A 10,489-nucleotide genomic window follows, 5' to 3' on the forward strand; every position below is an offset into this window, starting at 1 on the left:
GGAGCCTACAAACAGGAGGGGAATCAACTCTTTGAAAGGGTAGAGAACTGCAGGACAAGGGGAAATGGCTTGAAGTTGAGGGAAGGAAGATTTAGGTTGGATGTCAGGGGGAAGTTCTTGACAGGGGGAGCGTTGAGGTGGATGCCCCGTCCCTGGAGGTGTTGAAGGCCCGGTCGGATGGGGCCTCGGGCAGCCTGGTCTGGTGTGACACGTGGAGGTTGGTGGCCCTGCCTGTGGCAGGAGAGGTTGGAGATTCGTGATCTTTGAGGTGCCTTCCAACCCGGGCCATTCTGCAATTCTGTGAAGACTTTAGTACATATATACATGAAAGGTTAATTAAGCTACTGTTCTGAGAGAAGTGGTTTAGACTCGGGGAGGATCTGATGCCATTCAGCTGCTGAACATTGGCTAACAGACCCGTTTTTCATTTGTTGTTTAAGGTGGAAATGGGAATGAAGAACCATGAAATAGTTCCTGCCAGCTTAATTGCTTCTATTGCAAGCCTGAAGCACGGTGGCTGTAATAAAATTTTGAGAGAGCTGGGGAAACACAGGCTCCTGGCTTATGAACGAACTAAAAGTAAGTTTGGTTTATGTGTTGGGCTCCTCTCACCCTTCCTTATGCTACAGTACCATTGCTTGGCACACACAGATGTCTGAAGCATTTTCTCATTTTCTCTGGAGTCTAGCCTGGGAATGTAGATTTGTTCAGCAACAAATGATTATACTGTCTGTTTAGCTGCTGATTCCAGTAGAACTCATAGGCAGGAAAGAAATTAAAGGAGAGCAGTTAAATCTCCTTCACTCCATTACAAAATTCATGGAAATATGAAATAACTGTTGGTTAAGGTAATATTGAAGTGCATACAGATATCAATCCAAATGTGTTACAGTTTTATCATAGTGCACAAATAGAAAAGACAAAAGTCATATGACCTGCACCTCAGCAGAAACAGTTACTAAAGCATTTTTTATTCCTTTCCAAGTGTTAAGTAGTAGTGTAGCAGGCCCTTGCCCATTTCCTTCAACCTTGTAGTTTTATCTCACTTTTGAGTCTGCGTGAAATTCCTTCCCTTTTGGTTTCCATTCTTCAGAATTTTAAGGATTGGTTTAGAGCCTCACAACAATCCTAAATCCCCGCTATATCTCCTAGCTAATTATCTTCAAAAGTAATGCCACTTCCATGCCGTTCAGAGAATCATAATTGCTTGTGCTGTTGAAGAGCTGATAACATGTCTATCTTTTATCCAGTTAATTTTTCTAAGACTTGCAGGAATTTAAACATTCCATCAAATTTGGCTGATACTAGCCAAGAGGAAATGTAGTACTTGAGTGTTTTGTACCATAAGCTGGAGCAAGAAACTTGATTAAAACTAGGCTTTTTTTTTTAAAGGTAAGGTGTCCATAGTAAGGAATAAAATGTTTTATAATTTATTTTTTTTAGTGGTCCAGGGCTATCGATTAACTAATGCAGGGTATGATTACCTTGCCTTGAAAACTCTGTCTTCCCGGCAAGTCATCAGTTCTGTTGGAAATCAGATGGGTGTTGGCAAAGAATCAGGTAATTCAAAAAACATTTTAATTTTTTTTTTTAAGGTAAACATATCAGTATTTTGCTAGAAACTTGGTAAATGTATCTCTAGATAATCATCTCAGTTAAACACCAAGATCTGTGGCTCACTTCATGAGGCTTTTGACTGCATTTGATTTTTTTTTTTTTGCAAGAGTGTTGTTCCAGTTTGACCATTTTGTCCAAATTTTGACTCATCTCTTAAAAGGTATTTTGCTGACAGATGCAAAATGTCACATGCTTCATGAAGAATTTTGAAGTACTTTATCAAAAAGATAACTTCAGCTTTTTCGTTCCACCTATAAAATAAAATAATGTAAAATACAATCAAAACTATTGGAGTGCTCTCTTGGTTTCTCTTACATATAAGTTGTAATTTGGCACAACATATCTCTCTCACCATTAAAGAAAGGGACATGTTGTAGACAAAAGGTAGAAATGAAATTAAGAGGTTGGTCTCTTGGGATTTGTCTCCAGTCAGTAACAAGAAGGCAGCTTTTCCTGTGTGTTATTAAGAACGCTGGAGTTGGGCATTTGAGCTGTATTTCCCTGTTTGGGAAGTTTATAGTTCCACGCTGTACAGGTGGCCTGCACAAATACCAGTCTATCCTGATTATAGGAACCTGAGGTCAGGGAGCTTGAATTGTCTCAGTTCTATTCCAGTTACTTTTACCTCCTGGTGTGAAAGATGTTTCAGATAACATCAGTATTTCTACTAATGGAGAACATAATCTCTTTAAGAATAATTTCTTCCATCTCAGATTACTAATAGACAATATATAAATATAGCTCTCTTTACTGTTGGACGAAGTGTCGTAGACCTTTCTATGCCAGAAGTACTTTTTTATTATAGACTTGTCAGATACCACTTATTTCATAGCTCTGTGTTGCTATTTCTCTCCTAGATATTTATATCGTTGCAAATGAAGATGAGCAGCAGTTTGCAATGAAATTGCATAGGCTTGGAAGAACTTCTTTTCGCAGTCTGAAAAACAAGCGTGACTACCATAAGCACAGGCATAAAATGTCATGGCTGTATTTATCCCGGCTAGCAGCAATGAAGGAGTTTGCCTACATGAAGGTAGGAGGCCATTTCCACAGTATAAACAATGGTGGAATAGACTGGAAGATACTTCTCATGCTATCTTCTCATGCCTTTGTATTTGCAGTACTAATAGAATTTATGCTTATTTTCCTAGTGGACTTAAAGTATGCATTTCAGAGAACATCAGTGCTGCATTCTTATATAGTGTCCAGTGATATAATGAAGCCTTGCAACAAAAGTCGTACAAAACTGAAGCAAGTTTTCCTAGAGGATTTCAGTTGAATGTTATTATTACTGGACAACTTTGTGCTGTCTGTCCGAAAATCTCAATGAAGGCATCTGAGTAACCTGCAGTATGCTGCTTCCACCCTAACATTTTGTGCTTATCTTGGAGTTTGTTATACACAAACTGTTTCCTTAACAATTTTCATTTTGTTTTTCAATGTGTTGACTCTTTCCAGGCTTTGTATGACAGAAAATTTCCTGTTCCAAAACCTGTAGACTACAACAGACATGCAGTTATTATGGAGCTCCTTGATGGCTATCCTTTGTAAGTACTGAAGCTTGAATTCTCTGTTTCACAGAAACCCTAACGATTATAAGTTCAGTAAGGCAGCAGGGATTGCATTTTTCCTTATCATGTGAGTGAATTCTGACCATAGTAAAGCTGCTTGGCCTGCACTGGCTACAGTCCTGTTATAATCTTACTTCTATGACCAATTTATCTAAAGAAAAATGTATTATTTGTTCAAAGAAACTAGTGAAGTAGACTTAATTTCTTTAAAATATGCAGTAAACTGAAAGAGCAGTATGATGCAGATGTTAGTGGTACAACTGATTTCTATGCAGAAATTGTATATTCTGTTATATTCAGTATTGAGTTGTATTTCCTCTGCATTCTGACATCAAGTTCATGATGCATGCTGTGGCAATTTAGGTAAGATTACAGCTTTCCAATCCAGAGCTTGTGTTTAAAAATACAAGGGAGAAGAGGGAGTGAGGAGAGTTGCTCTGTTTACAGGTATACTCTTTACTGTGTCATGTATACTCTTTTAAATAAGAAGGAATACTTTTATTGAATTGTCCAAAATCTTTCAATGATTTAAAAAAACTGTGTGTGAATGAATGTTTAGTTGCATAGCTGAATGTATTTGATACTCTATAAAATGTAGAATAGAGTATAAGTGCTCATCCAGAGATTTAAAACATCACGTGCTAGAACAAAAAGTGTTTTGATATGGTAATAAATATCAAAAATAGGAAGTTTAATCAAAAAGTGATTATCCCACAGTATAACAGTTGAAGAGAAACATGGAATAAGTGCCATTTAAGTAAGTGCCTTCAGTGTATTCTGAATCCCCTTTGTTTGTTGAATAATTCCACATCCATCCTTTAGATAGAATGGTTTCATGTGGGCATCTGCAGTGGAATTTTACTATGCTCACCTTGTTCTGCAGTTTTAGTCTGAAGGAGATGCTGGATGAAAATTATTTCAAATGAACAACAATCTCAGAAGATACCAGTTCACACGATTCCCAAATTCAAAGAACAAGGAGTATATTTTATGATATAAAACCTGACCATATGATCACCAATTAATTTTTCTACCTGTACAAAAATGTTCAGCAGCAGCATGTTTGAAAGCTGCTGGACTTTCCTTGTGTTTACTTTCAGTGTTGTACAGCTGATAAGCTCTTGTAACACTGTAAAGTTGCATTCAGGCCAATATGTATCACAAGAAGATTTTAAGTCCTGGCTTCTCCTTAGCAGTTTTTGTATAATAAAACAACTGCCTCTTCATGCTGTTTATGAAAAGAAGGTGATGTGTATTTTGCCCATTTCCAGTACTTTGTTTTCACTGGTGTGTATTTTAGAGTGTCCTAAGCTTTTTATGTTTTGGATCCTCACCTTACCTTCCAACCTAGTCTTGAAAGTACGTTTTTGTGAATGAAAATATGAGGCATTTGAACATGAGATTACCTCTTGTTTCAGTAGAGGACGTCCTGTTGTGAAGTTAGGCTTATCTAAAAAAAATCCATACATAAAAATTTGCTGATCCATTATTTAAATACTGCAGTACGACAAAAGGACTGATGAGAGGAAAAGAGACAATTGGTATAAGTTGAAAAGCTTAAAAGTATATGGAGAAACTTTCTCCCTATGAAGGCAGTGCGACAGTGTGGCACAGGGCAGCTAGGGAGGCTTGCACAGTCTTTCTCCATTACTGGAAGCTTTTCACCCCCGTCGTGGGAATTCCTGATAACTTTGTCTGTTTTCGGAGCTGAGCCAGGTTTGAGGAGGTTATCAGAATAGAGACCTCTGGAGCTCCTTTCTAACTTGAATTACTCTGTCCTTCTGTGAGATTTATTTGGTATACCGTATCTATATTTATGAAGTCCTTCAGGGTTCAGGATATTTTATTTGAAATTTCCAGGTGCCAGGTGCGCCAAATGGAAGATCCTGCCTCTGTCTACAGTGAATTAATGGAGTTAATTGTAAAACTTGCCAATCACGGTTTGATTCACGGGGATTTCAATGAATTCAATCTCATACTGGATAATGATGACCATGTCACTATGATTGATTTTCCACAGATGATATCAACATCACATCCAAATGCTGAATGGTAGGTAAAAAGTTGATGGTATTTTCAAAACAGGTAAGTTAAGTTCTGATAAAAGCAGCCAGCCGTGCTTTATGTTTATAACCTTCTTCTACTTCTACCATTTTTATCATGTGTCCCAAATAACAAGTATAGTAGATTTATGAATGAGTGGAAGTATCTAGGATAAATTTATAATTAATTGCTCCTCAAAAAGAATGATTTATTTTGGTTAAGGGATACTTAGAAATAAATTGTATACTATTTAGATAATTAGATTTTTTTCTAGATGCCTAATAAGTCATTAACTTGCAAATAAAATGAGTAATAAAAAGTACACACTAAAATGTTGTCATTGCAATAGATTTAATTACTTTGATTCTTGTTTTTGTGCATTTTTGTATTTTTTACAGGTATTTTGACAGAGATGTTAACTGTATTAAGGAGTTCTTTAAGAAACGCTTCAACTATGAGAGTGAGCTCTTCCCAGAATTCAAAGACATCAGGTAGAAGATGCCAGCTAAATCTGAGTTTCCCCCATCTTTGGTTTTGTGTTGGCTTTATGGAAAGAGCTGATGCCTGTTTGAGATGTTTATAGGAGAAATGTGGATAGAAAAGACAAATTAAGCAATTTGAAATTTTTTTTTTTGTTCTTACAGTAAGAAGGCTCCCTGTTTTCTTCACTGTCAGTTAGTGAAATGGTATCCAAAAGCTAACGAATGCCTTAAGATGGTCTGCTTTCTCCTCTGTCTATCTGCTTTCAGCTGAGGGGAAAAAGATCAATGCAAAAACTTAATCCAAACAGTAAATACATAGGAAATGTTACAGTGATGCAAAAACAGCTTCTCCCACTCTTAAAAGACTTAACAGTTCTGGCATATTGAGTATTAATGTAGGTTTTAATTTTAAATTTAGTTTTCAGAATGGTAGTAAACGTGGTGACTACCTCTTCAAATGTTATCTTCAAAGTTTAGACATAAGGAAAAAATCTTTTACAGTGAGGGTAGTGAGGCACTGGCACAGGTTGCCCCATGTGGTTGATGCCCCATCCCTGGAGACTTTCAGCGGGAGGCTGGATAAAGCCCTGGGCAATCTGATCTAGCTGTGGTGTCCCCGTTCATTGCAAGGGAGTTGGATGAGATGGACCTCACACATCCCTTTCAACTCGAAGGATTCTATGATTCGGTGAAGTTTTATTTATAATATTGTTTGTTTTTCTTGTTTTTTTGAAAAGTAAACTAGTTTTTCATGTACTTTGAGAGAGAAGCTGTTGCAGTGAGTAGGTTTTTATGTCATTCTGAGCTCTTGCTCAAGGGACAATTGCACTTACATCAGTGCGTATCAGTGCACCCTTTATTTCTCTGTTTGAACAAGTATTATTTAAAACCAAATTATATTTGTGTTAAAATGAAATTATTTAAGTAAATAAATACTGATCTTAAAGATGGAGTCATCTTCTGTGGCAGTTTGCTTCTGTTAAGCCATGTTCTGCTAAGTACCAAAGCCCCAGATTGTCTTGTATGTTTCAACAAAGTACACTCTTTTTTAATATTATGGTAATTACTATTTATGATATTTTATGGCACATCCGTAGCAGGATGATTTAACACATTGAAGGAAAACCTACTTTTACTGCTCTCTTTCAGAAGAGAGAGTTCTCTTGACATAGAGATTGCTGCCAGCGGATATACAAAAGAAATGCAGGAAGATGATGAACTACTTCGCCCATCGGGCTCTGATGAGGATGATCATGCAGCAGAGGTATCAGAATTTGAAGAATTTGCTGAGAGTAATCTCAAATTCTTCAGAAGTAATCAGGAAGATAATGCAGAATTAATACAGGAAGAGGATTCTGAAAGCAGAACCTCTGAAGATGCAGTGTATCACAATGAAGAGGCTGATACCACTGAAACTAGTGAAAATCTACAAAAACTGAGTTTGTCAGAGTTGAGTTCTGCCATAAATAAGGTTGAAGTGCAACCTGTGCATTGTAAATCCAGTGAAGCTGCAGAGAGTTGTGTAACTGTGTTTTCTGAGCATGAAAGGATGCTTGAAGGTACCTCAGAAAATCAGGCAGCTCAAGGAGAGTGCTGCATTGACAAGGACAACGAAGATGATGAATGCCCTGATCTGGTTGACCTGTCAACTTTAAACAAGAAGTTGAAGCCTTACAGGTAAATATTGATCTTTACTGTATAACCATGTGTTTCCTGCGCTGCCTCCTAGGAAATGAAAATCTTACAAGTAGTTCAAAAACAACTGCTCTTCAGCCACCATAGTTCAAAGTGTCAACTAAGAATTTAATTTATTCTTAAAACAGTGCATTAATATATTTGCTGATGAAGCATTACATGTACGGTACCAGTCATATGTATGATGCAGTAGTTCTGTCCTGTAGTAACAACAGGCTGCTTTCTTCCTGTCATAAATGCCTGTGTTGAACTGTTAGTGTTAATGTTTCAAATGGAAATGTTCTGTAGTACTTATAAGTTCTGCTAGCATTTTTCAAATCATATCTCAAAAGTGTTATGACTAATATGTGATTATCGTGAACACAAGTGTGTTAATTTTGCTAGGTGGAATAAAACACTACTTTACATATTTCAGAAATGAGGATAATATACCTCATATTGCTGAGAACAAGGCAAGAACAAGGACCACATCAGTCAGCAGTCTTGGGAGCTGTTCAACCATTCCACCGGTAATAATTACTGTTGTTATGGCATTATTATCATCTAGTTAACTCTGAGACCATCTTAAATTTTCACGTAGATGTTAGTAAGTATTTGTAAAAATGCCTTCTGGGATTATTTGGTTTTCAGTGATTACTACCATGTACCTCTCTTGTTTGCAGTTACATGGTCATAGACAAATAGTACTGATAATTATCTAAATGCTGACTTATGAATTATATCCAGCACTTTATTCTATTTGTTATTCTTTTTTCTGTTACAAAATCTCTATGCTTGTGTAAGCAACTTTAATTTGACAGTAGGAGGTATAGACCATACAATCTGTTCTTTCATTTCTCTTACTACAAATGAATTATGTTCCACAATTAATGTTTTTGTATTTTAGAAGTGAATATTTAAGTGAAGATTTCATGTGCTCTGTTTAGAGATTTCTGTATGCTTTCCTGAAACATTTATATCGACTCATTTTAGTAACGGTTTATCCAATAATTTGAATCTAACTTTCAGCATTATATAAATCAGGAGGTTTTGCAGCAGAATTTAATGTCTTTTTTTCAACCACAGTCTATACACTAGTCAATGTGGCTTCCTCCATTACATTTTAAGAAGTACATTTTAGTTTCAAAGGGAAAAAAGGACAGTTATGTGTAAATAAATGTATCAAGAAAGGGCGTGCTTGGAAGTTGTCTCAAGACATTTGTACAGGGCTTCACATTTGTTAGTCATTCGAGTTCTTACTGTAGAGAGTGGCTTTGTACCTTCTTAAGGAAACAAAGAATTGGATTTGATTTATGGAATGGGGTAAAGAAGAGCCAGGATGACCTGCCAGGAGTCCTTTAATCTCTGGTGCATGCAGTGTGATGTGTTTTTTTCAGTTGTTGTATTTTTGTGTATGGTTGTTTGTTTTTTTTCTTTTTCCGCAGTTTGCTAACTAAAGTTTGCAGAATTGCTTTAAATTTCGATAGGGGTTACTTGAAATTATATTTCTATTCACCAGTAGGTGGTAGCAGTGGTCACGATGTAATTCTAGAAACCTTTCTGAGTGTTTAGAGGGTGTTTGTTTATTCTGTACACAGACACATAGAACTTGTGAGAAAATATTCAAATGGCATGTAAGTACATAATTCTCTTCTGAAAGAAATGTAAGAGCACTTTGGCAGAAGAGGCTTTCAAGAGATGCAGCCACATAAAAATCCTGTTTATCCAGTTTGCCTTACGTAATCATTCCATTTGCATGCTCTTATGCTGAGTAAAATGGTGTTTCTGTCCATTGATAAATCTTATTTGAAAGTTTGAATGCTAGAAGTAAATAGTAGAACTAAGGGGAGGGTATGTATATGAGCTATTTCTAATATAAGGACATGATTACAAAACTAAAACGAACAAAGGTACTGCAGTAGGACCCACTGTGACTGCTGCTCGTACTTTTCTGTTGTTCATACAGTTTTCTCCATGGAGAAACATATTAAAACAGATATTCAGATTGAACACAGAGAAGGAACTCTTACGGACATAAATAAGCAATAATGGTAATAGCAGTAGGTACAGTCATAGCTTGGAGTATGCCAAAGCAAAAACAGTATGAGCTAAAGAAAATAAAATATTCTAGACAAAATAAAGTATCTGACTGTGCTTGTAGAAATCTTTTTGGGACTTTTCTCATTTAATCAAAGGAAATACTGTGAACTGTCAAAAACCTTAAACAGCAAAATGTAAATTTGTTTACTCTGAAATTCTTCTGTTTTTGCTTATATTTAAGTTTAGGATGATGGTAAGACAAATGAGACTTTGCACGCTGTGGTTGAGCAGTAGAATTTTGCAAATTTACGCTATGATTACATATCAGAAATACTTGGTGTTTGTGTTGCAAGACTTCTTGCTTGAACTGTGAATAAAGTCATCTGCTCACTGCAGCGGGAGAAGTAGAGAAGCCACCTTTAAGGGCTCTACCTATAAAAAGCAAAGAATGACATCTTTTTTCCTGACAGAAGGAGAACATTAATGGACCAGTTTTAACTAATTCTGTTAAGTTTTCTTCAGGAATTTTTGAGGAACATTTTTACAGAAAATACACAGTTAATTTCCAAAGAGCTTGTTGTTAAATTCTGAGGTGAAACAGATACATCATAAACAAGATTAATGTAACGTATTGCCTGATGATAAGAGTAGAGAGCAGCGAATTACTGAAAGCAGACTAAAACCACCTTTCCCCCACTCGCCCTCCTCCATGTTCTCCCCTCAGACAGCACACGTGAAGATGCAATGGATGCTGTGGTCAGTCTGGTCAGTCCGTGACACTTCACCTCCCCTGGTTCTCCTTGGTCCCTCTGTGCCCTGCCTCACGTGGGTTCCCCTGAGCAGTCCCACTGGCTGCAGCTCTCCCAGCACCACTGGGATAGTGCCTTCATGATAGCTCCGTGCCTTCATGTTCCAAATGACATATTTACAGCTGTAACTATTAAATTATGGATTGATTTTTATTATGGATACTTTTAGCCATATGCAATATATAGTAGAACTCAGAATGAAAACAAAAGGGTAAATAACATGACTTTTCTTAAAACTACTGTAATCTTTTTT

General features: G+C 36.6%; 1 protein-coding gene across 1 annotated transcript in view; it reads left to right on the forward strand.

Moving 5' to 3' along the window:
- The window catches only part of RIOK2 (RIO kinase 2), a 28,697-nt gene extending 18,226 nt beyond the window's left edge, over nucleotides 1-10,471 (forward strand). The window contains exons 5-12 of the mRNA XM_019610120.2: nucleotides 404-579; nucleotides 1,444-1,560; nucleotides 2,475-2,650; nucleotides 3,076-3,164; nucleotides 5,049-5,240; nucleotides 5,630-5,722; nucleotides 6,863-7,390; nucleotides 7,824-10,471. Of these exons, the coding sequence (XP_019465665.2) occupies nucleotides 404-579; nucleotides 1,444-1,560; nucleotides 2,475-2,650; nucleotides 3,076-3,164; nucleotides 5,049-5,240; nucleotides 5,630-5,722; nucleotides 6,863-7,390; nucleotides 7,824-7,959 (1,507 nt within the window). The 3' untranslated portion in view covers nucleotides 7,960-10,471. The remainder of the gene's footprint in view (nucleotides 1-403; nucleotides 580-1,443; nucleotides 1,561-2,474; nucleotides 2,651-3,075; nucleotides 3,165-5,048; nucleotides 5,241-5,629; nucleotides 5,723-6,862; nucleotides 7,391-7,823) is intronic.
- The last annotated feature ends 18 nt before the right edge of the window (nucleotides 10,472-10,489 follow it).

This window comes from Meleagris gallopavo, chromosome Z (genome assembly GCF_000146605.3).
Source record: "Meleagris gallopavo isolate NT-WF06-2002-E0010 breed Aviagen turkey brand Nicholas breeding stock chromosome Z, Turkey_5.1, whole genome shotgun sequence".
Taxonomy (NCBI): Eukaryota; Metazoa; Chordata; class Aves; order Galliformes; family Phasianidae; genus Meleagris; species Meleagris gallopavo.